Source organism: Neolamprologus multifasciatus, chromosome 6 (assembly GCF_963576455.1).
Source record: "Neolamprologus multifasciatus chromosome 6, fNeoMul1.2, whole genome shotgun sequence".
Classification (NCBI taxonomy): Eukaryota; Metazoa; Chordata; class Actinopteri; order Cichliformes; family Cichlidae; genus Neolamprologus; species Neolamprologus multifasciatus.
In genome coordinates, this window is record NC_140444.1 from 23525459 (window position 1) to 23551936 (window position 26478).

At 40.7% G+C, this 26478-nt stretch overlaps 1 protein-coding gene across 1 annotated transcript in view; it reads right to left on the reverse strand.

Annotated features, from left to right (window-relative positions):
• Positions 1-393: 393 nt before the first annotated feature.
• Positions 394-26478, reverse strand: part of papss1 (3'-phosphoadenosine 5'-phosphosulfate synthase 1) — a 32752-nt gene continuing 6667 nt past the window's right edge. The window contains exons 2-12 of the mRNA XM_085161932.1: positions 17805-17919; positions 17470-17705; positions 17131-17269; positions 16230-16348; positions 15784-15897; positions 15550-15661; positions 13481-13686; positions 9539-9674; positions 8853-9121; positions 5575-5804; positions 394-1406 (exon numbers count right to left, since the gene is read on the reverse strand). Of these exons, the coding sequence (XP_085018058.1) occupies positions 1268-1406; positions 5575-5804; positions 8853-9121; positions 9539-9674; positions 13481-13686; positions 15550-15661; positions 15784-15897; positions 16230-16348; positions 17131-17269; positions 17470-17705; positions 17805-17919 (1815 nt within the window). The 3' untranslated portion in view covers positions 394-1267. The remainder of the gene's footprint in view (positions 1407-5574; positions 5805-8852; positions 9122-9538; positions 9675-13480; positions 13687-15549; positions 15662-15783; positions 15898-16229; positions 16349-17130; positions 17270-17469; positions 17706-17804; positions 17920-26478) is intronic.

The window sequence follows — 26478 nt, forward strand, 5'->3', positions numbered from 1 at the left end:
ATTGTATACAGCGTGGAAGTGTGTTTAAGTTTGATTGGGGTCACTAGAAGGTCTGTCTTATTCAATATACAGCTCAATATACAAAATGACCAACAGGGGGTGAACTGACGTTCCAGCAGACAATGCTCACTAAAGTGGAGAAATGTAAATCTCATTGTTCATTCAGATGACCGAGTCGATTGAAAGCAAGTGGACGCATTTAGCTGCCAAAATATAAACAACCACAGTGAGATAACAGTTAATTTCTAGAATAAACCAAATTCCTAGCTGTCAATTAAAATAAAAAATAAAAAATAAATCTTTGAGAATATTTTATGTATATAAATCTCTGGTGTGCCTTAAGACGTGTTCCTTAATGTATCTTAAGTTTAGAGAAAGAAAAATGTAGACAAATTGTTCTTTTGGCTAAAAATGATTTATTGGACAAGGAAAGATTAAAAATCTGATCCCATGGTAAAGCACAATAAACCACATGGAAAATATTAGCAATACATGACATGGGAGAAAAAAAGTAAATAGATCTCAAAGCAGCAAAACTACAAACACAACACACAAAAAAGCAAAATTAAAATGGAGTGAAGTTTAAGAAAGACTGCACTATACGGTAAAAAAAAACAAAAAAAACATAACCGCTGATCTGTTTTTCACAATTTTCTTGACCTACTGGACCATTTCAATGTAAAAATACAACCAATGATAGAAGAGGCAGGTGTCCATCTTCAATGTGAACATGTGAACTGACTTTGAGGACCAAGGCACTCAATTTATACTTTAAACACTTGTGTACAGTAACATTTGAGCCACTACCACACCTGCGTGTACGCATACAGTAACAAAAGTACAGCGTTAAGTCGACTCTAGTGAGTTGAGTAACATTTTAAATACTAGAACAAATTATAACAACTTCTCCCGAATATTTGAGTACTGGTCAACAGTGACTCTTCATCATCATTTGGATGTTTAAAAACAACACTCTTAACCACTGATCAGAACTTGCAGTTATCATGTTAGTAAAGAATATCTATTTTGTTCTCTTGAACTTCTTAGTATACTGACCTGTGCTTCTACATTTCATAGTCAGAGGAGAGGTTTAGTTAAATGAAGCACATACAGCTAAAACACAGATAAGACTAAAACCATGACAGAAGCCAGAGTGAGTGAAGTTTGTGTTAGAAATGAGTGAGTGGTCCCAAACCTCAGTAGAAACCACCACTGTGTTCCCATGTTTTTTGTCATGTTTTTCCTCCCCTCAGCTGAGACCTGACCTTTAGGCCTTCTCCAGTGACTTGTAGTACTCTTTCAACACGGCCCAGGCTTTGGGCGCCATGAAGCCGTCGGGAGGGTTCTCTCCCTCGCGAGCCATTTTACGCATGCGTGTGCCTGAGATGAAATCGTAATCTTGATGGCTGTAATTAAAAACAAAATGACAGAGAGTGTGAGAGAGAGACACACAAAAAGCAGGGGAGCTTTGAATAACAGATCTACTTCAATCAGTGAAAAGATGCCGATCAACGGCACGCCCAACAGAGCCAGCTGCTCTTTTACAATCAGTTGGATCAAGGAGCAGGCCAGTTAACATTTCTGCAAACCAAAATGAAGCTTTTATGACACTCTCTTGTGACACATCCCACCCTGTGAAATTTGACATGATGATTGTTTGCATATGAGAATACATTTATGAATGACATTTCATATGCTGACCATTTCTCACAGCATGACATTCCTGCAAAATCACTCTGTGGCAGGAGAGATAATGTCACACAATCCGGCAAGCACCAGCATGCCATAGCAGTGGTGGCTGGAAAAGGAGGCCAGTGCAGCTGACTGTCAACATGTTGTGCTGTGATTTATGCGCCTGTGTTGTGCTGCTGTCTGCCTCACGATAGCTGTTGCTGCAAACCATGACGAAGTGAGAGAATCTGCATTTCTTTAATCCTGGGTTTAAACTGGAAAAAGGCAGCTATGCTGGGGATGCTTCGCAGAAAATACCAACATATAATCGCAGCTGCTTGATAACAGCAGTAACTGAGAAACGCTGGCTTTTATTTGGAGCCATATTTGTGTCCGCCTGGCCCATTGTGTTCATCAGCTAGACGATCTGATATTTGCAGTTAAGCCAGTTACAGTGAAAACAGTTGTTTTCTACAGTGAAAAAGCTCCATATGAGAGCAGAGAGAATGAATAAAAACAGCTGAAACCAGGAGGAGCTGGTGGGAACTCTCTTGACTAGTGTATGGACAAACGCCGTGCGTCCGGCGGGGGAAACATTATGTATTTTATAATCAGATTTGATAGACCCTGTATTTGTGATCATGCAACATTCTTCAGTGATTTGATTTTAATTGAAGCATCTTCTGAGTGAACTCACAGACCTCAAATGCATTTCCCTCTGTTGCAGGGCAAACTGTGCTTACTGAGGTTCTAGAACTAGATGCTACATGAACAGTATTAACAGTGTTTCCCCTGAGACCGCCTTGAAGGGAAGCACTGCATAAAACCTGCAAAAAGCCTAAATAAACAGGTATGTCAGCAAGCTGAATATATAAGGAAGTCTGGGTGTTAACCTAACATGCATGTTTTTGGACTTTTAGAAGAAAATGGAGTATCCTGAGAGAACCCACACAGAAAGATCCCAGTCGGCTGGTGGACTTAATTCAGAAACCCTTTTGTTGGTTTGTTCTTCCCATTCAAGAGCAAAAGGTTTAGTTTTTTTAAAACAACACTGTCAAGAAAAAGTCTGATTTATGGTTTATATTATGATTTTGTTATTAGTTTAAAAATTTTTTTATTTTGTTTTGACTTCTATCTTTTTAATTCAGTAGAGTTTCCAGAGTGCATTTTCCTGTTGCAGTTCAGTTTTTATTGTTTAGAAAAAGTTTGGTTTTAGTGTTGTTTTTATTAGTTTCAGCACTAGTTTTAGTTTTTTTTAAATAGTTATTGTTGCAGGTTATATGTCAGAGGCAAGATGTACATAACTACTAGGTACATTACTACTAGGTAAAACTAACCGTTTTACCTCAATAATTTTATTTGAGTCTTCCAAGTTCACAAAATCATTTTTAATCTTTTTCAGTAGTCAAGTTTTTATTTTTATTTTAGTTAGCTAAAATGATTTTTTTCTCCTAGTTTTAGTTTCAGTTAACTACAATAACCATGATTTGTGGCATCTTAAAATGACATTATTAAACTTTTACGGTTTGCAGTTTAATGCAACCTTGACTGATTCTAATACAGATTTAAATTATTACAATTAAAGAAACAGGAGGGCGGCACAGTGGTTCAGTGGTTAGCACTATCACCTCATAGCAAAATAGTCTTTGGTCCTGGAATCCAGAGCCTGCTTAAGCATTCCCGTATTTCAGTCCAAAGACTGTTATGCATGTTAGGGTGACTCTAAATTGGCTGTAGGTATGAACACTCTTTTGCCCTTCTTTTGCCCGATCACAGTTGGGATAAGCTCGAGTCCCCTCAGGACCCTGAATTGGAAAGAAAATGGATGGATAATATAAAATAAGCATCACCACTTTTGGGTAACAATCAATACAATCAAACTGTCAGACTCACTGTCTGCACGACAGAAATGCTTTCTAATATTGAGACTGAATTCTCCTCTCTCAACGTTTTTTAAGTATCTTTCACACGTTCTGAGATCCTCTCCTTTATATTTTTATGATTGATGGTTTCTCACTGCACATTTGAGGTCACATGAAAAGTTCTGAACAGCGCTGTGTGAAGCAGTCAGCCAAGGACAGTCTTCATCTTAGACCAGTGCTAAGTGTAGCCCAGGCTATCCTCATTTATAAATTACTCTGAGGGCTAATCAAGACTTTAAACATCTTGTTAGCAGACATTCACATTTATCTGAACTGGGCTCACATTCAGAGAGGCTCAAAGTCGTGCTATTTAAAATGCTAAATTGTTATCACATGAAAGCGCACATCTTGTGGCTCTGAAACATTAAGAAACAGTGAAAGTAAGGTAAAGGAGCTCCAGGCAAATTCTTCAGGGAACAAGTTATACAGTGTCAAATTAGAAACAGCCTTCCATGGTCTGAGCCATTATGCTTCAGAGAAAGACTGAGGGGTGCTGTGATTAAAATGAGCGCCCATATTAAACCTAAAATGTGGCAAGGGCACCGTGCTTGAAAGAGTAGAAGATCATAAATCTAACGAGTGACGACTGCAGATTTTAGAAGCTGAGTTGTATTGAATGCCTGGCATTAGCATTAATATAAAAATGGACAAAATATAAAATATGAGATAATATTTTGAAAAAAATAAATAAAATAAAGCCCGTTTGCTCGAGGCTTCAGAGAACAGTCAGCAGTATGGTTGATGGAGGTTCCTGACAGTCATCAGGTAAAAATGCACTGTGTAAACAAATACACATTGCTACTCCAAAAACCTCCTTGTCCTTGCACTGCTCGCTAACAGTTTGCTGCAGTCCCACATAGTTTGCATGGAAGATGCACACGTTTCTGCAAACACCCGCCAGCTACTCACTGAGCAGAAAGTGCAATACAAACAGTTCCTTCAAAGTAAAAGTTCCACATTTCAGAAAGTGCAATTTTTCTGCAGACAGCGTCAAAGTCTGCAGCAAACTTTGACATGCTATGATGCGTACGGAATTGTTTCCATACATGTTCATTTAATAGTATGTGGCAAGTTATTTTTTTCCCTTTGGTTTTTTTCTGTTTAGGTTATAATCTAAACTGTCAGTTGCTTAAAATAATTCAAGAACACATTCCATTTTAACACAAAACCTCACATCTTATTTAGATAATCAGACAACAGAAATTTTCTGTCAAGTAAATGTTTCACATGCAGAGCACCAAGCCAGCGGTGTCACTTCAAAGCCAACGATTGCTTAACGAAATCTGCTGATAACATTTTAAAACAAACTATTTCAAGGAGGCAGCGTACTTCGATTCACAGAAGAACTAGATGTGCCTGATCGGCACTTCACTTTGGACTTTACATCATAAACATGCATCATGGAAAACAAAGCAAATCATTTGATTAGTGCTGCAATATTTAGTTTTAACGTTGCTGGCTGAACACAACCCAAGTTGCACAACCTGATGGAACAGGCTGCATCAGACTGCAGGAAATCCAAATAAATTGCATGATTGTTGTTAATCACAACGTGCAGTGTCCATATACAGACTGTAATTAATGGCAGGTCTCTGTAATTTTGAGCAACATCAAAGCCCGTAGTGTTGCACAAAAGCTTTTAACTGTATACGAATGAAAAACAATTGCTGTTATTCTTGGCTCAGCTTTTTAGGGCACAGAGAGAAGAAGAAAGCAAGAAAGAAAACTGAGGATTTTTTTTTTTTTTGCATTCAAGACAGGCCTAATGAGTAATTAATTTAAGGAATATAATTTCTGTTTAGGCTGCTCACTCTAATTGGCCTAAATGTGAAGTATTACTCTGGACAAAATCTACAAATGTAATTTAATGTGAGTGAGCGCTGCCTGTGAACCATCTCTGTAATAAATTGATTTAAAACAAAAGGAAAACAAAATGGAAAAGTTTTTTCTTAAATGAAAAACCTTCGACAAAAGTACTCACTTTTTTGGATCATAAAAATCCATTGCCCTTTTGACCTTGTTGTAAGCAGCAACCTTAAATGGAACAATTTCGAGGGTGATGAGGCCCGGAGCCATGGTGAGCACCTTGGCTCCGTGAGTGGGCTCGTACAGGTCCTTTCCTGTGGCAGGGTGAGACATGCCTGCAGGGTCACGACCAACAATGTAGAAATTGGCACCGGCCACCATTCGTGCTCTGCAATGCCACTGAACCTGTGGACAGAGAGAACAAAGAAAATGCTATAGCTGTGAAACTAACACTGCTCCACTTGTGTGGGATTTATAAAGACAAACAATAAGTCTTTATGACGTGTGCAAGACTGTACTAAAACACAGCAATCTGGATAATGAAAGCAGCAACAATGACACTGCTAATAGCTCAATCACACTAAAGTCAAAATAGCACGGCAACCTTTCTGCAACTAGGAAAAACTGGTGGTTGCCAGGTGATTCTGGCAACCACAATCCTCCATCACAAGGTGCGGGACGACTAGTTGGAGGACTGCAACATAATAATAATAATAATAATAATAATGGATTGCATTTATATAGCGCTTTTCGGGGCCCTCAAAGCGTTGTACAATTCCACTATTCATTCACGCTCACATTCACACACTGGTGGAGGCGAGCTACAGTTTTAGCCACAGCTGCCCTGGGGCAGACTGACAGAAGCGAGGCTGCCATATCGCACCATCGGCCCCTCTGGCCAACACCAGTAGGTGAAGTGTCTTGCCCAAGGACACAACGACCGAGAGTGTCCGAGCCGGTGCTCGAACCGGCAGCCTTCCGGTTACAAGACAAACTGCCAACTCTTTGAGCCACGACCGCCCTCGATGGCCCACATGTCTCCAAATGGTCTCAATCTGACAGAGACATGACTGCATTCACTCTCATGCAGGCTGATGAAGGTTTGCAAATATCTGCATTTATAAATGCAGACAGACTGCCAACACATTTCAATCTGAGTCAGTCTACACCAGGGGTCAGCAACCTTTAACACCCAAAAACCCAGTTTCCACGCAAAAGAAAACACTGGGAGCCGCAAATACTTTCTGACATCTAAAATGAAGATAACACTGTATATACTGTTTTTTACTTTTATGCTTTGTGTGAACAACTAAGGTGTGTTGCTTATGAAATCCATGAAGTGCTACAGAGAAAATTACATTTTATTTATGTAATTAACACATTTTGAACTCTTAAAGAAATATAACAAAAGGAAAGACACCCAGCTGAACGAAAATGATCGATGTAGCAAACAAAAACTGTTGTGAGCCACCACCCTTATATCGCCTTTGGGCTTTTGGAGCCTTGACCTGACTTTTAAAAAATAATTGGAAAAAAAAGCACTATGCTGCTAAAAAAAGAAAAATAGATATTTGCAAAATTCTGCCTAAATATGTATTTTACCTGGTTAATGTGTGTGGCAGGGCGTGGTCTGCAGCGCCGCTGCAGGGGAGGCGGACACACCTGAGCGGCACCCGCAATCACACCTCGCCGCCTTAATGTCTGTGCCATCTATGCTGTGTTGGTATGTGTCGGGCTGTGAGCTTTAACACCGGCTGTATGCGTACAGCAACCGTGTGTGAAAAGTGATCAATAAAGAGATGCTGAAAAGCACGTTCATGCAAACAGCGTCGGGTCTGCCGTGATATGTTTACAATGGGACTTCTGCTCCTGAACCTCTGTGCACATTGTCTGCAAATCGGGGCTGTACGAAGTTACTTTCATCTTTACGCAGGACTGTAATCTGTTATCTGTGAGGCGGGAGCAGTGTTAGTTTTTAACATAGTTCACGGTGGAGAATAGTTGCTAATAATAATGGATTGGATTTATATAGCGCTTTACAATGCCACTATTCATTTACTCCCACATTCACACACTGGTGGAGGTTGTAGCCACAGCTGCCCTGGGGCAGACTGACAGAGGAAGCGAGGTTGCCATATCGCGCCATCGGCCCCTCTGGCCAACACCAGTAGGCGGTAGGGTAAAGTGTGACAACGACCAGGACAGAGAGCCCGGGGATCGCACCATTTGGAAGAATTTCTAAATTATCATTTCAGAACTGTGAGGTTCTGGATTGACTCTGAATGTAATATATGTCTGTGTACGTAGACAGCAACAATTAGTTGCTTTCACTGATTTATCATGCTTAACTGGTATATTATCACAAACAGATTGCATGTAATTGCCAACTTGACCCCATTCACTAACTCACTGCACTGAAAACAGACTGAGTGCAACACATTTTATTGCTGCCTTGATGCACCACAGTTACTTTGAAGGCGGCAACTGACTGTAAGTGATCACAAACCTGGTCCTTGTCTTCAAAGCAACCATTTCAAAGGTGATGAAACTGCACGTTTATTGCACACGGTCACATTAACTTTGGTTGTTCCATTGTTTTTCCCTAGAGTGTGACTGTAGCATAACAGGATATAATGTGCACATGTGTACATCTTCAGTGTCTACCAATTAGCAATAATTCCTTTACCAAATATGTCTGATATATCTGGGAAAGTAAAAAAAAAAAAAAGAAGCTACTTTTACCATTTTCACCTTTAGGCAGACATCAACTCCACACAAGGTCAGCCAGCCTGCAATAATTGCTCCCCTTAGGACTTGCTTTTCTCCTACGCTGTTGCTGTTTTTCATTATCAATAACATCAGAAACTGGACTTTTTGCCTTGAAAGTTACCATTACTACTGCCATTAGGTTTCTACATGTTGGCCATGATTTTTAGATAAGACTGAGATAACAGCAAGCCTTTAATGGGCTAAAGAATACTTTGAAAATTGTAATAATGAAGAGGAGGTTCTACATTTCTGTGGAAAACCAAGTCAGAAAAACTATACTCAGGTTGCGTTTTGCATAGTTTTCAAAAATCTCCCTTTCAGAATTAGGAACTGATTAAATTCGCAGGCTGAGATCCACCATCCTGCAATCTGCTCTCAATAATTTGTAACATATCTTTCTGATTATCATAAGTGAGTGATTAAAAGATTCTCAGCTACGATCAGTCACACACAGAGGTTTGTGTATGGCATGAAAACGTTAAACAGAGCGCCTCAAGGCAACTGTAAATTTCCTTTCCTGCCATTTTTCACTCTCAGAAATTTGCAAAGAAATCATGCGACTGCCCACTTCCTTTTCTGCCTGTTATTATTCAGAGCTGCAGCCACGCTTTTGTTCTCTATCACTTTTGAAGCAAACCTGATGCCTTGTTTGAAGAAACCTCAAACATTCTTGATAATCATTACCTCAGTTGGCCCTGCATACATCATGGGTGAGGGAAAAATGGCAACAATAGTAGATTCTGGATTCAGAACGCCCTCCTCCAGCACAGCAGCATGCTGCTTCATTCTCCAAGGCAGTGGCACGTCATCATCTTTGGTCCAACCTCCTAGTGGGTGGAGCAGCAGAACAGGCCGACGGTAGCCTCGCTCGATCAGACGCTTGTGGGTGTCCTGCATCAGGAGAGCATGCCCGTTGTGGACAGGGTTACGCAGCTGAAAGGCAAATACAGCATCTAAACAGAGAAAAAGGAGAAAAGAAGTTTGTTAAACGGCAACCAAACACATCTGCGCACATCTGCAAAGCAAAAGCAAAGCAAACAAAAGAAAATCATCTACACACAGAAATCATCTAGCTGCTTCATGCACATGAACCACATACAGTCTGTGTATTATTGATGAAGTGTTGAATAACACTGTAGTCTTTTCTCTTGGGACCTTCCTACTGTGATGCTCTTATTTATTTACCAAATAAACAAGTGAGTGGACTGACGGCACTAGACTGCTTAAAGTTTTCCTCTCGTTTTAAAAGAAAAGGAAGGTAGCTGTTTATAAATACTGGGACATTACCATCACTCTCCCTGGTTCAGAATGTCATCACTGGGTTAATTTAGCTCTGACAGAAAATAAACAAACAGATATTGTTCCAATACCTGCATTCATTTCTTTGAACTTCTGTTTGAGCTCAGTGGGTGTCAGTCGGTATTGGTCGAGACCGTCATTCCAACAGATCTTGTCCAGAACCTGCAGGTCACCACCGACCAGCCAGTCCCCGCTTTCCATCACCATCTGAAATAGGAGCCACAGTGATCGTGACGGTGAACGCAACACAAACATAAACCAGATTTAAGACACCGCTCTTTAAAAGTCTCACTCTGTTGGAACCACTCCAGGGTGAATTCAAATAAACCCCTGAGTTATTACCCAGTTGCAAAAGGACAAAATGAAATAAATCAAAGTCTTGGTGAGTTGTTAAACAGCCAACAAAACTCTGCTGTGCTTTCCCCTCAGCATTTGTTAATTTCAATAACAGACAAAATCAGATTGCATTCCGCAACAAAACCTGGGGATGAGCTCATGACCACAGCGCAGAGAAATTTTCCCCTCGTGAGATTCATCCAACAATGTCACCAAAGTGCTCAGGAAGGATCCAGGCAAAGGCTGCTATTGTTTCAGGCAATATCTTCCGCCTGCTTCCTGTGGCACTTTTGAGACTGTAGCTAGAGTTACTGAAAGCACTGGCCTGCACATTATTAATGTGATACAAAGTGACAAATTTCAGACCAAGCGGCAAACAGCTCCAGCAGTTAGACTGTGAACTCAAATAAGGCCAAAAATAAAAATGAAAACAATAAGTGGATAAAAAAAAAAACTGTCTATGTCATTATTTTGTTGATATGTAATTTATCATCTGAATACTCTTTGATATCCATACTTTACAAACACACTGATTCCAGTTTGAGCTGGCAAGCTATATATAGAAATCTGAATCTTGTCAGCAGAGGAGGTGTCTACATGATGCGATCAATAACCACCTGCCCTCAAGTGCTCCAGCTTGTCTGCTGCTCACCCGATAAAAGTCACGACAGACGCTTTACAGCACTGATAGTGCTGAACAATAGGATAGGCAAATCACCACAGATTTTGCCAACATAAGTCAACAGAAAACAAAACGTCTACAAGGCTGTATGAAAGCAGGAGGTCTAAATCTGCTATGTTTACCCATTATAATTTCTCTATGACTTCACTTGTAAAAGGGGGCCCTAGCCAAATAAACCACACCATAGCTTCCAGTGCCGTGGATTTCATGTCTGAGTGACAGACAGGCAAACAGGAAGCGTGTGGATTAACAACATGTTCTGTGGAGCAGAAAAGAGCCTGGATCAGAACGTTGTAGTCATGAATGAAGGGGTGTGCTGACAGATTGGTTCTGGTGTTGGGAGTTAAACATTCACTTGTGTATACATACATACATACATTCTAATGAGTGAGAGCTTAATTAGAGTAGGCTGAACACATGATAAGTTAAAGTGGACAAAGAACGACGGTTCGGGAAACACAGAGCATGTGGCATGTGTCTAAATCCAGAAATGAGACATCAAGTGTTGACACTAAGGAGTCACGGTATCAATTCATGAAGCCTGCAGCTTCTAATACATCTCAAAACACATTACCATGCCAGACTCCATTATGAATAAGGTGAAAGAAGGAAATCTTTGAAAATTACAAAAAAAAACTGCCAATAGTGGTGCGATATTAAGAGAGCTGTTAAGCCAGAGGTTAAAAGTAAGTCTGACCCAAGAGTGCAAAATCACTAGATACCACAAAGACTATTAATTTTGACTTAAACCTTTTCCAATAAGCAGACTGCACTAATCCACAAAACAGCCACTTTTAAAACTTTACTAAGGTGAAATTAAAAACAAACTGTGTCACCAACACCAAAAAGCTGCTGCTTTCCATCAACCCATTGACACTTTAAGCCAGATCATTTCAGGACATTAGCACACCAGAGCGTCTACCTGAGCCCTACAGCGCTTGATAAGAGACACATGGAAACAATTCCTCGATCTACTTAGAGATGGGCTGGGTGAGCAAAAAGGTGGAAGCTGGCAAATGAGCAGTACAATCTCAAACACATTTAGTTGGAGGCTGAGCAAGAGACTCTGGATCCAACTATAACACCTGCAATACGAGGGTGTACCAAAAAGATCAAGTGATTACACTGGGCGTCCTGACAGACTGAGAAAAACTCCACTCCTCCGCCTATTCAGTCTTTCCATAAGCAATGCGCAAAGGCCAGCTGGGATCTGTGTTCTATCAGTGTCGAATCCAGGGAGGCAGTTTGCTTTCACATGCAGCATGTTTATCACACATTACTCTGAGACAGACAGTCTGGAGCTCTGCAGATGGTCTTCAGTAGTTTCGCCAAGGCTCAGCTTCCATACCATTTCTAACATACTAGCCCATATTGTAAATTCAATCTTCCCAGCAGGAGAGAATTCATTTAAAAAAATGTTTAAAAAGCCTGAACAGCCAAGGAATGATCTTTGCATTTGTGCCTTTTTTTTTTTTTCATAAAACATGTACTAAATGTTACGTGTGTCCATTTAATAGTTGAGTGGTTCATGGGGTGTGAAAAGGTTCTGGATTGAATTACGAAAGTCTCTTCATCTCTAATATGAATAGTTACACACTAAAGCTTACAGGATGGTTAGCCTACTGTAGAGCTCTCAGTCAGAATGCCTAGATTTTGCAGCCTATCATTCAATCCAGACGGACAGGCTAAAAAAAGACTGCACGCTAATCTGAGCTCCGTTTTTGTTTGTTGATGGGATATTACTTTTGGCTGTGAGATAAGAAACTGTGGAAGTCAAGTGAACAGGGTGTGTATCCCACATTGTTCAGGCTACCCCTGCTGGAGAGCAAGTGCTAGCTGTCTATGGATATTTGGCTTACGTCTTCTTAAAACAAACCGAGGTCACCCTTGCTTTTTCTTGAAAGTGATGCCATTCCTTAGCTAAAGCACCTGGTAGTGACAACCCAAGCTTCATGGAGTAGCCTTTTTTCTTTTGACTGTGTGCAACATGAGGATACCTGCACAAATAGTACAGGTGCAGTCTATTGGCACAGGCCCTGGAAAATATCAACAGTTTTACAAATAGTGAATGCATTTACCGTGTGCATATTACACTATTTCACTTCCAAGGAAACAGTGTGAGTGCCTGACGATGGAAGAAACTGAAGTTCCACAATAAATTTTGAGAACTGCTATAAACATCAAGTAAATCGAATTAATCCTGGCTGCTATTGGAGGTGCGTTTCACCTTTCTCCACTGGCATTTATGAGACAGCCCCTGGACTTACTGACAGGGCTGTGCAATGCTGATGTGATACAAAGAGACAATTTTCTACAGACTAAGCAGCAAACACAGCAAAACTCCCGTGTCGAGACAGAAAGAACCAAAACAGAAAGGCCACAAATGAAAAGCTGAAGATGACAAAGAGAAATTCATGTTGCTTATTTTGTTGATATGTAATTTATCATGTGAATATGCTTTGATATCCATACTTTGCAAACACCCTGATTTCAATTTGGTCTGGCAAACCATACATACAAATCGGAATGTTGTCAGCAGCACGAGTGTCTACGTGAGGCGATCAATAACCACTTGGCTCTGTTATAAGATGTTTTCAGGATCATGTTGTGATTTGTTTTCCACACTCTAATTACTCCAACCTGTTCACTGCTGACCCGATAAGAGTCACGAATGATGCTTAGCAGCCTTATTCTCTGGAGAGATCAACAGCATAGGAAAGTCCGTATTGATTTTCCTAACAAAAGTGAATGGAAAACATGATGTCAATGTGGATAAATCAAAGGAGGGGGCCAACATATACATACGTATTCACTCTGTTTAACCCTCTTAACTGCCCCATAATTTCACATGTGAACACAGAGTTAGCCAAATAAACAGCCACTACAACACCACAATTCAAATGAATTCTAGACAGGAGATCATTGCCAATATCCCGCCCTGCTTCACTGAGCAAAAACTGGAAGGTTGAATGCACCACTCCTCACAGGCACTGACCTTGATGTAAGGGTGGTCCTTGCAGGTGGTTCCCCACTGCCGAGCACAGCGCTCTTCTTTTCGATGTTCATAAAACTCGGGATTACGAAGGATGGCCACTCGCCTACCCTCGTAGACCAGGGCCATAGCTGTAGCGCCATCCAAACACTCTTTATCTGCAGTTGACACTGGCAGCACGATAGGCACAGAGAGGTTGATCACGCCACCTATGGGGTGAAAAATGCTGATTCATGGAAAAAGAAAGAATCCAGAATCTGAAATGGCCTGAAAACATTTCAGATCATTTTTCTCGTCAAGGAGTTCAAGTGTGGTTAACTGAATTATTGATGAAATTATCAGTGTTAATAGTTTCCCGAGGCAGTTTTTCAGTAATTACAGGTGTTATAGAAACCTTGTAAATGACTGATTTTACTTTGGGTTTTTGATAAATTTGGAACAAAAATTCTAAAAATAGTTTTAAATTGCCAGAAATGTAAATTGTATCTGCTTTAAAAAATTTTTTGAAAAGTCCAAAGACACTAAGATTAGGCAACACACAAAAGGCAGGTTAAAATGCCCAGAGACTGGGAATGTGCAACAAAATATCCCGACCATTCTTGTAAAGTATAACGTTGTATGGCTTCAGGCTAAATGTGGAATATATGTTTCAACCACTGAATACAGTGAGTCTTCAAGGCTGCAATTTAAGAAGCTGGAGAATAAATATCCTTACTCTACACTCTACACTGGAGCCAGACCCTCTCTCACTCATGAGTTAATCCGCAGTCTTTTGCGGCATTTATTTCACCATGCACATTGATGAAAATATAGAGACCAGCACGTTTTTCACAGATCAGCTAAAAAATATAAAATAAAATAAAAATAAAAATAAATAAAAATAAAAAAAATGTGGAACTGCGACTGCTGCTAGCCCCAACTCTCCCTGGACCCTCCTTTGGTCCCCTCTGTCACAAAGTAGAGCTTACAGCTGGTTCCAATAAAATGCACACACAAGCCTGCCAAATGTCCAAACGAGGGAGACACAAAATGAATATATTGGGGTTTCTGTTTTGTCAACTACTTGATTAGCAGAACTTGCAGTTCTATGCTTCCTGACCAGTTTTAGCATAAATTGTGTGTAATCAATCCTCCAACTGTCAAACCTCTGGAACATGGTGACAATGGGAAATGGCTGTGTGTAGTGTTGATCAATGCACAAGCTTTGTCCTCGACATTCCAGTCCTCAGGACCAACAGCAAAGTGACTCATAACTTCTAATCTATACACAAACTTATACAGCATGCTTAAAATATGTGTAAAATAGGAATATTGTGAGCATACATAAATACATTTACTATCCACTTCATTACATACGTCTTGCTAGTACTGTTTTGGATCCCATTTTGCCTTCAGAACTGCCCTAATTCTTCGTGGCACATATTTAACAAGTTGCTGGAAACATTCCTCAAAGATTTTGTTGACATGATAACATCACGCCGTTGCTGCAGATTTGTCGGCTGCACATCCATGATGCAAACTTCCTGTTCCACCTCATCCCAAAGATTTGGATTGAGATCTGGTGACTGCAGAGGACATTTGAGTAGTGATCTCACTGCCATGTTCAAGAAACCAGTTTGACTGGTCATAACAGGATGGTCAGCAACAACATTCAGGCTGTGGTATTTAAATGATGGTGTTTAAATGATGCTCAGTTGTTACAAAGGGACCTAAAGTGTGCCAAGAAAACATCCCTCAGACCATTACAACACCACCACCATTATGAACTGATGAGTAGACACTTTCATGTTGTTTATACAAAATTCTGAGCACATCTGCTTCAGGTTTCCACATGTTGTGCATTCAGAGATGCTCTTCTGCACACTTTGGTTGTAATGAGTAATTATTTAAATTACTGGTTCCCCCCTATCAGCTTCTGATCCAGAGAACTGCCACTCACTGGATATTTTCTCTATTTCAGTTCAAACAGAAAGCCATTTGCTGTTTTGGGTAATTATTGTGTCAGCATTAAACTCCACCTAATGCCCAGCCACATGTTTAATGAGTTTCCGTTGAATATATAATAATCTTACCATCCAACAGGCAGTCAAAATGAAGACATTGCAAAAACTCTCTCTCTCTCATGAAACCATTGAGAGGAGTGGCCCAGCCTTCAGCCAGCACCTGCACCCACTGCATGTCCACCTGAGGATTAAACAGTCACATACAGCAGAGAAAAGGTAAATCTATCAGAGGATACTCGCATAACAAAACGATTATCATTTAGCTTTACTTATTAAAATGCTTTGTGATATTGAGATATTCACCTTCCCAATCTGTACAGCAGGAAGTGTCTCTGCATCAGCTTTGGCCAGATCCAGTTTGTTCTCTTGAACGTACAGCTCTTTCACGTCATACGAAGCATCGACAGGAACTATATCCTGCAAAGTTTAAAATCAGGATGTCAAATTAATAGGTATAAAGAAATTATTCCAAAACATCACACATAATGAAGATGCTGGTAAAGGAATTTGTGTGTATATATATATATATATATATATATATATAACAAAGTGAAGATGCATTAGCATCAACATCCATACAAATGTGATACTTTCCTGCCATCTAGTGGCTCACAGAAAAACAACAGCACTGTAATGCATTAAGTCTGAACTTACAGGCTCCATCTTAACCTGTGATGGTGGTGTAAAAGATGAGGGAGCTAATTGGTAGAAGAAAAATAGCATCAGCACCAGATATTTCCTCTCCTCACCCTCTCCTGAAGAAGGTCAACAAGCTGCTGTATGCACTCGTTCACGTTGCAGGAGTCGGTCTTCAGCACCAGCTCTGGTGCCTCTGGCTTCTCATACTCCGAGTCAATGCCAGTAAAACCTGATTACCAAAAAGAAAAAAAAAAGCACAGTCTGAACTCTGTTTTGTTTTTAAATAAAATATATTTACACCTAAGCAACAGGTTATTTTTTCCTATTTTTGTATTTTTATATGTTTGAGATGAACACAATATGAAATACAGAGCTCCAATTTAAAATTCATACTATTAAACACATCTGTGTGATAGTTTAGCTGTCAAACAGATCGATCGTTTCTTATTTTGGTGTAATCAGAAGTGATAAGCCTCAGTACAAACAAAATGCAAAAGCAAGGAAATGAGGTAGATTGAACATATTTCACAAGCAGTAGTCAGACTGTTGAAATATGTTGCATGCTTGCTTGACTCCTGACCTAAATAGTTGAGAGCACATTTTGACCCAACATTTTAGCTCTAAAAAGGTACATGCATGATGTGTTTCACACCAACCATACACATAACATACAATCATACAGGCAGGTAAAAAATACATAAAATGTAAATCTTTATATGGTACTTTCTGTATGTTGACAATACCGGCCACACTTGTAAGACACACAAGTTATAAGTCTTTTTAAAAAGTTTTCTACCAATTAATCATTAAGTGGACCTTAACTTGAATTAATTTGAATTTAATTGACCAAAATCTATTGGACTCTTGACATGACGCAGCTCTACATCTGTACAAAGTTTTTTCTGAATTCATCCAAAATATTTCAGTGCCCATGTTTACAGACAGAAATACACATATGCAAACGCAACCAAAAAAAAAAAAAAAACTTCCTTGGAAGTAATCATACTGTACCTGTTATCTCCCCTGCTCTGGCTCTCTTGTAAAGCCCCTTCACATCCCTCTGCTCACATACGTCCAGTGGGGCATCCACAAACACCTCAAAGAAAGGTAGCCCAGCAGCCTCATGGATCTTTCTGGCATTGAGGCGATCCTGATGGATGATAATAACATACAAAACTATGTATAAATATGAAAGACAAAAAGTGAGAGCAAAACTTAGCTTGGTGCACTGATGATGGTGACAAATTAAGAGCCTAATTTACTGAAATACCACTGAGATCTAGGCACACTTCTCATTGTCATCATCTCTTTGTCTCATTCAGCTGACGCCTTCTTTGAGGAGCCACTCACCCTGCTGTAGGGAGAGATGAAACTGGCGATGCAGACGAGCCCTGCATCAGCAAAAAGCCGGGCCACTTCAGCAATACGTCTAATGTTCTCTTCACGGTCCTCTGGGCTGAACCCCAGGTTTTTGTTAAGCCCCTGACGGATGTTGTCCCCATCAAGTGTGTAGCAAGGGATACCATGACACACAAGGTACTCCTCCAGAGCCATACTCACTGTGGTCTTCCCTGCACCAGACAAACCTTTACACAGAAGAAAAACAAAGGGTTAAACTAAGAAAAAAAATGACATCTTCATTAAGTCCAACGTAAAATCTCTACAAATAACATCTTTCAGCCTACCAGTCAGCCAAACAGTGCATCCTCTAAAGCCTCCTCTTGTACCCACAACCTGCCCACGCTTGTTTCGGCTTACATGATGAGCTTGATAGGTGACATTAGTTGCCCGTTGCATTCCCTGAAATAATACAGATTTAATGTAAAGTCAGTGGGGTGAATACAAATTTTAAAGAAAAACTATTATTTGAATAATTTTCAACACCTTAGATTATGTCTTAGGCAGCATCATTAGAAGACAGCATAAATTTTCACTGCTATGCAGATGACACCCAGCTCTATCTATCCATGAAGCCAGATAACACACACCAATTAGTTAAACTGCAGGAATGTCTTAAAGACATAAAGGCCTGGATGGCCGCTAACTTTCTGCTTCTTAATTCAGATAAAACTGAGGTTATTGTACTCTGCCCTGAAAATCTTAAAAATATGGTGTCTAACCAGGTTCTTACTCTGGATGGCATTACCTTGCCCTCCAGTAACACTGTGAGGAACCTTGGAGTCATTTTTGACCAGGACATGTCCTTCAACGCACATATAAAACAAATATGTAAGACTGCTTTCTTCCATTTGCGCAACATCTCTAAAGTTAGAAATATGCTGTGTCAGAGTGACGCTGAAAAACTAGTTCATGCATTTATTACTTCCAGGCTGGAGTGCTGCAATTCATTATTATCAGGATGTCCTAAAAACACGCTGAAAATCCTTCAGCTAATCCAAAATGCTGCAGCAAGAGTCCTGACAGGGACTAGAAAGAGAGAGCATATTTCTCCTGTTTTGGCTTCCCTTCATCCTCACATACAAGGTCTTAGATAATCAGGCCCCATCTTATCTTAATGACCTTGTGGTACCATATCACCCTATTAGAGCACTTCGCTCTCGCACTGCAGGCCTACTTGTTGTTTCTAGAGTATTTAAAAGTAGAACGGGAGGGAGAGCCTTCAGTTTTCAGGCCCCTCTTCTGTGGAACCAGCTTCCTGTTTGGATTCGGGAGACAGACACTATCTCTACTTTTAAGATTAGGCTTAAAACTTTCCTTTTTGCTAAAGCATATAGTTAGGCCTTAGTTATGCTGCAATAGACGTAGGCTGCCAGGGATTCCCATGATGCATTGAGTTTTTCCTTTCCAGTCACCTTTCTCACTCACTATGTGTTAATAGACCTTTCTGCATTGAATCATATCTGTTATTAACCTCTGTCTCTCTTCCACAGCATGTCTTTTATCCCGTCTTCCTTTTCTCACCCCAACCTGTCGCAGCAGATGGCCGCCCCTCCCTGAACCTGGTTCTGCTGAAGGTTTCTTCCTGTTAAAAGGGAGTTTTTCCTTCCCACTGTCGCCAAAGTGCTTGCTCATAGGGGGTCATATGATTGTTGGGTTTTTCTCTGTATCTATGAAGCGCCTTGAGGCGACTTTTGTTGTGATTTGACGCTATATAAATAAAATTGAATTGAACTGAATTGTCTGCAGAGCAGGAGGTAAGGATGATTTACATCATTAATCAATGCAAAAACTTTCCTAATTTACTAAAAACGGTGTGGTCTCAGAATCTCATCTCTGCTTTTCGTGGATGATGTGGTTCTGTTGGCTTCATCGGGTGACTGTTCTTGTTTATCCATTATTATTGTTGCCACATGTTAAGCTGCAGCTACAGGATACACACTGCTAGTACCATGCTGTGACAGAGCTGCAACAGTGTGTGACATTTGTTGAATTATAATATTATTTTATGCCATGTTAGACCCCTAATTAAAGATTGTGAATTATTATGTAGTTTTAGTTTGCATTATTCTCCTGAATTAGAAGAAGGTGATAACTATTACATTTGTTAAACTGATCTGCATTACATTAGACTGCTGATTTATTGTGAATGAATGATATTGTTTTATGATGCATTATACTGCTGAGTTATAAGAAATACTGTTCCAGAAAGTCATCGCCTTATCTGTCTGATTAGAAGAGAACAGAGCATACTGTCCCATCTCAGCAGGAGCAGATAAACAGGGAGCCAAGGTCGTAGCTTAGGTGCTGTGTGAGAAAAAGAATGTGAATGTTTAGGCTTTTATGATTAGGTGGGGGCCACTAGAGGCTATAAGAGTTTGATCAAGGCTCCACCATTTTGAGATCTGATGCTGTCTGCTGTATGGTGTCCATCTCCCACGCGTGTGTTCATTAAATCATTGTTTGACTTGACCCGGCCGGACTAGTGTTGTTATTTTGGTTTTCCTCTTGTATCCATCCCCAATATTTGAATCCGTAACAGTTTTGGGGGCTCGTCCTGTGGTATTGGGGTGGAAGTTTTGGAGGCTTGGACGGTCCGAGGGTCAGACGGGCAGACATTATCCGGCAATCGAACTGAGTGGACAGGCGCCTTTATAAAAGAGGTAGGCACAGGCCTGTTGATTTTATCCGAAGTGTGCTGAATTGGACGATAAAATTAAATGTCTATTCAGTAAAAGTTGCCGGTGAGTGTCTGTTTTGATTTTGATGAAAAAATCTCATGAGAATTGAAGCTGAAGTAATGATAATGAAAAGCAGTTGGACTGCTGAGAGAATTTAGTTTGATAGGGAATTGGTCATTTAGTGGGTTAAAGTCCCCATTGGTCATGGTTGGACCTGCCTCAGTTATACTCTTGCTCTGCGGTGTTGACTGTTGTTTCAAATTATTATAAATTTTTTGAGAACGGCAATTGCTAAGAGGCGCATAGCCTGGAGGTTACGCTCCCTCCTGGCCGCGGACGCGCGACCTTGACCTGTTGGCGAACAGGGTTAGTTCAGTTTGGCTTGACTGTGGGGTACAGGGCATCCTGGAATAAGCTAGGAGTTAGAGTCTCCTTACCGTTTGGAACGGTATCTGCGCTTTTTTGGGCAGCAAAGGTTGGACCTTGGGTGTTGGACACTTTTAAATTGAGTTAGGGACTTTAGAGATGAGGCCAGAAACTGTTGGACAGATACTGGTTAATTGATCACAAAAAAGTTGGACTTTTTCGGTTGGACTGTTAACTTAAATTTGTCAAAATTGTTAGGCGCTAAAACTTTCAGGCCTGAGAGTGATTGTAAATATAAGACGTCTATAAACTAAAATAATAGAGTTGAGTGTGAAACGAGGCTGTGTGTGACGACAGCGCACTGCATTGCTGCGAGCTATTTTTAGATGGTGTGTGAACATGCAAATGAGGTGGCTGCTGTGAAGCCCACAGAGGACTTCCTGTTTAGCGTGTTATTGAGTTTTATAAGTATGATTTGCAAACAATGATACATGCCTGTAATTAAAACGCTGATTTTGCTGATTATAATATTACAAATAAAGTTTTGAATGATTACGGTGAATGTTTAATGTTTGGCTGGGTTTTGATATAGGAGAGACGGCTTTGCAGCTGCTGGGGGTGAGTGACCGGAAATCTGCATGCCCATAAACAGTAGCGGTTTTAGATACGGGCGACACGGGCGACACGGGCGGTTGCCCGGGGCGGCATCGTGGTGGGGTGCGGCATCATGGACATCGGCAAAAAAAAAAAAAAATTACTCGTACTCATGCTGCCCCGACATCAGCCAGCGCATACTGGGAATGGCATAGGCACCGATCGGTTTTCTATCGCCCATTTGCTGGGAGTAAGGGTGCCCTCCGTTTGCGAGGTGCGCCTGCTGCTTGCAGCACAGGGAGGAGAGGGCGGGGCAGCGGGGGATTCTCTGGCTGGTTGGAGCAGCATCTGATAACCAACTCAAAAACAAAATAAAAACAAAACAACAAACACGAAAACACCAGACATCATGATACAGACTTATAATTTGAAATTTGAAATTCTATACACGAAAAGTGAGCGCGAGAGCCCTCGGTGTCGGAGTAAACTTTATTGTCATCTCCGCTACATCCAGTCGAGTATATAGAAAGACGAGAACGACGAGGCTCCAGTTACAGCAGTGTAAGTAAACAAACAATAAATATAAGAAGAGTAAGAAAATAAATATACACTTTAGGACTCGGGGTAAAGGGATCAATAACAATTTAAAATTTATAATTTACAGTTTGATGATTTAAAGTCTCACACACAGCCCGTCGAAAGGGGAGGGGGACCGGCTGCTTCCAAATAGAGCACATTTCATTCATAATGTTGTAAATCCAAGCCCATCATGGATTCATGATTTGAATCCTGGGTTGTGTGAAATCTCAGAAATAAACCTTAGACAAAGTGAATCTGTGAACTAAGGTGTAGGTCTATTAGGTTATGTTGTGGTGATCCTCGAGTTGGGGGATTTGTGTTCATACTGGAGTGCAAAATTAAAACCAAGATGGACAAGAAAAGTTCAAAGCCATCAGGTGCTCAGTTTAGAAAAAAGAGAAAAGAAGAGGAGGAGAAACGAGCAACAGATGCAGGTAAGCAGATGTATGATTGGATGATGGCAGGTCATCCTTAAACAATCAGAATCAAAATACTTTATTAATCCCTAAGGAAATTATGTGAATTACAGCTGCTCCAAGAAGAAATGGTAAAAATAGCAACAGTAACAGACTAAACTCCAAACAATACATTATGTTACAGATTTTAATATTAATTAGTCATTGTCAATTGTTGATTTGTCCTGTTCTCATTGTATGAGGAATTATGATGGCTGTTTGGTAGCTGTTTGCATACAATGCATCAATGCATCCTCTCTCTCAGTTTTATGTTAATGTATAATCCTTAATATGTTTTATGTGTGTGTGTGTGTGTGGTGGTGGTGGTGGTGGTGGTGGGGGGGGGGGGGGGGGGGGGGGGGCGCCAGAGGTAGTGTTCGCCCGGGGCGCCAAACGGGCTAGGACCGCCACTGCCCATAAAAGGCAACTGCCTGACTGTGTGAACTATGCACCGAGAGAGAGTGAGAGTAAAATCAGGGCAGATGAACCAAATGGATGTTTTAAGAAAAATAGTAAATGAATGTTTTAGTCTCTTAATACAGGTGGATTTCTCTCAACCTGGAAACCTGAGTACAGCGGAAAAAGGAGAGATTAACAGAATTGGGACGACAGACAGGCCAAGCTCTGACTTAAAATTTTACAACTTGACCTCTCACTTTGTCCTCACCCTGAAAAGAGGCTTAAAGGACATCTTCTCCTCCAGTTATCGGTTACCATCACTGGAAATTTTCAGGCAAGTTTTTCGCTGAATTGTTTTTGGCACCATGTGTCCCTAAATCTCACAAGCAAGCTCTAATTCCTGGCTGAAGACATGGAATGCTGTTATTTAAGGTGGGAAATCAAAATTTGGGAAACAAATTAAAAACGCACACAACTAGAGAAATGCCTTGTTTGAGAAAAAAGTTAAAATAACCCACCCACAAACGCACACACACACAATGAAGAAACAGCTTACATTCATGAACACGTGAAGATTTTCCAGCAAGGTTAAAGCAGTGAAACTTAACATACACCTGTTGTTAAATGATAAAGTTTATCCACTACTAACAAATAAACTCTCTGGGTTGCAGGACAACAACTTGACTTCAAAAAGAAAGACACTGGTATGACCAACCAGTGATGAAACAACAAATTTAGTGGTTAAAAGAGTCAAATTGTGACATGTTTTCTGCTGATTGATTAATACAAGTGATTACTGAATGAAAGAAAATTCCTTTTTGAGTTATTAAACATGATCTTAAGAATTTTAACAAGTACCTGTGTTGTCCTGTCAACTTGGTGGGTTATGAGTTGATTATATAGTGAGAAAAAAAAAAAAAAAAGGGGGGGAGAAGGCTGACACAGGGCCTGGCCCCTCTCTGAATAACACAGCCAAAACAACATCATTTTCCTGTTCGTCTGTTTTTGTTTTTTCTCTTTATGCTTAATTACAGGCTGCTTTGTCGGCCCGGAAAGCCGAGGCTGACCTGGACTCCTGCTCTCCCCTCTACCATCTTTGCTCTCCCCTCTACCATCTTTGATGCGACCCTGACCAAATGCTACAGCAGCTGGACCCACAATTACAACCTGAGAATGTCAACAGTGCTGCAGGAAAACGACCTCATGCAGCGGAGACGGAGAACGTTAAATCCAAGGCCCGTTTCACTACACGGGGGAGATTTCCGGACAGCTTCAGCTGACAGAGCTGTGACGAGACGCCTATTAAGCCCGGATGAAAAGTGAGGCCGAGCAAAAGAATGCTGACCTTAACAACTCTGCATTAAAACTGTGCAGGACAGTGACGGACCAACACGGATGATCAGGCAGCAAAAAGGGCGTGCCAGAGACAGGAGGAGTAACTGAGGTCAGGAGGCACCTCAGAATGGACAAAAGCAGCAGAAGAACATAAGCTGAAGGCACAGGTGTCGGGGCTCAGCCAGGAGCTGACCTCTGAGAAGAGCCGGACAGCAGAGCTGCAGAAGGCCGTGGAAGCAAAGCAAGGAAAACATCAATAGATTTCAATCTGACGTGTACGGAAAAGACTGAGGTTTCTGCCCTCAGTGAGAGCTCAAGGCATCAGAGCAGAAACTGAGCATGGCTCAGGAGAAGCTGGTTGCTAATCGAACCCATCAGTCAGGCTTGGAGTCCCAGATACAGGACTTGAAATCAGGCCGGAGCTTGCTGGAGGAGGAGGTCGCCAAACCTGACGAGAAGCTCCAACAGCAGGAGCAAACCCAGAAGGAGCTACAGAAGCAAAAGGGTCAAGTTAAGGAGGAGCTGGACAAGGAGAAGATGCAGGACACTGGAGAAAAGGACTGCCTCAATTGGGGCCAGAACCAGTATGGACAGAACTTTGGGCAGCAGCACCAATGGACGCAAACGGACTGAAAAGGAGGAGGGCAGGACCCCAGGGCTCGCTTCAGGCCGTGGTTTACCCAGAACAGGAAAGTGATGAACCCAAACACACACACAAACATACACAAGCACACACATCTACATACACTGACTCAGAATCAAGAGAAACACACATATGAACACATATGCACTTGTTGACTGACAGAGAAATGACATACACACACGCACACAAATCGAAATGCTGATTCAATTCACTGAGAAGTGATCCACACACACACACACACACACACACACACACACACACACACACGCTTGTGCAATGAAGAGTAATACACACACACATGCTGATGCAATGAAGAATGCTTTACTAACAAATGCTATGGTGATACGCAAAATGCTGCACACAAACGTTCAAATACAGAATCTGTTACAACAACAAGAAGCCATTGATTGTTTATTGGTTAAATGCATTTCATGTCACCCAGAGGGCATTTGTGTAAATTTAGGGGACAGGGTCTAAAGCAGTTTGGTTATGAAAACAATGTCTGTGAGTGATGTCTGTTTATGGCTCAAGGCCTCGACTGAATTGTTTACGGTGCTTCACACAGCCTGATAAGGAGCAGTGGTACAGAGTGAAAATGATGAATTAACGGTGTGAGCCTTATTTCGGAGCGCCACATTTTTGTGATTGAGATTTAATTGAAGGAGGAACACACTGAAAAAATAAAAAATATATATAATAAAATATAAAATAAAAAAAGGGGGCCAGCCTTTGGATTTACGTAAGCATCTCACGTGTATTTAACACAATTACCGCAGGCTTTAAAGATCTGTACAAAATTCAACACCTCAATTTGTTCTCATTGAGATGACATGATACAATCTAGTAAGATTGGTTAGTTGCTGAACCCACGGAATTCACAAGACCGCATAAGATTTCAAATTGCAGGAAAATCACTGGAGTTATAAGAGGCAGACAACAACACACACACCAAATGCATGCTATTGCTATTTATTGTGGATTAACCTGTCAACGGCAAGCACAAAATAATTCTGCCTCAAATACAGGAAATCATAGCTTCCCTGTATTTCCTACATTGTTGGCATGCTGGTTAGTGCTGCTGCTCCACAGTAAGAAGGTCCTGGGTGCAAGTCCACAGTCTGGCTAGTTTGCAATGGTTTCTCTCTGGGTATTCTGGTTTCCTGCCACAGTGAAAAGTCATGTAGCTGTTAGAGCTAGGTTAATTGATGATTCTAAATTATCCGTGAATGTAAGTGTAAATGGTTGTTTGTTTCTATGTGATAGACTGGTGACCTGTCCGGGGTGCACCCTGCCTCGTAACCTACTGTATCACTTCAGGATTATTTCCCAGCCCTCCTGCAACCAGGATAAAGATAGGAGGATGGTAGTTGTTGTAGACCCATTCAATTTTTATGGTAACCAGAATCTAGACTTTGTTGAACCGTATACAATATGAAGACAACATGTAGTATTTAAGTGACCAAGTAGCATTTGGATAAAAGTTATTGAATAGGGTTGAAATAAAATGACAGAATTGTGAAGGATTAAAATATTCCAGGAGCTCAACTTACTCCATCTGAACATGTTTCAATCGTGTTTTATGAACACAAAATGCACAGGTTTACTGAATATGAAAAAGGTTGTGTTGATTTAACTCAGTTGTTTAAGTTTCTGCCGAAGCAAAACATTTGTGTGCAACCAGTGTCCACTATTGAATCAAGTAAATCCAATATGTTTTTTGTCAGTGCAAAAAGGAGTTACGGTACCTGTATTCTTACACAATATTGTCCCAGGCGGGAGAAAAACTTTCTGGTGAAGTTTTGGTTGATTTTTGGGTTTTGCTTAACACTAGGTTGATTTTATCAGTGAGGTTTGGATTGTTTTCTTTCTCTAAGAGAGAGAAAGATGGTTTTATGCTTGGACATGTTTG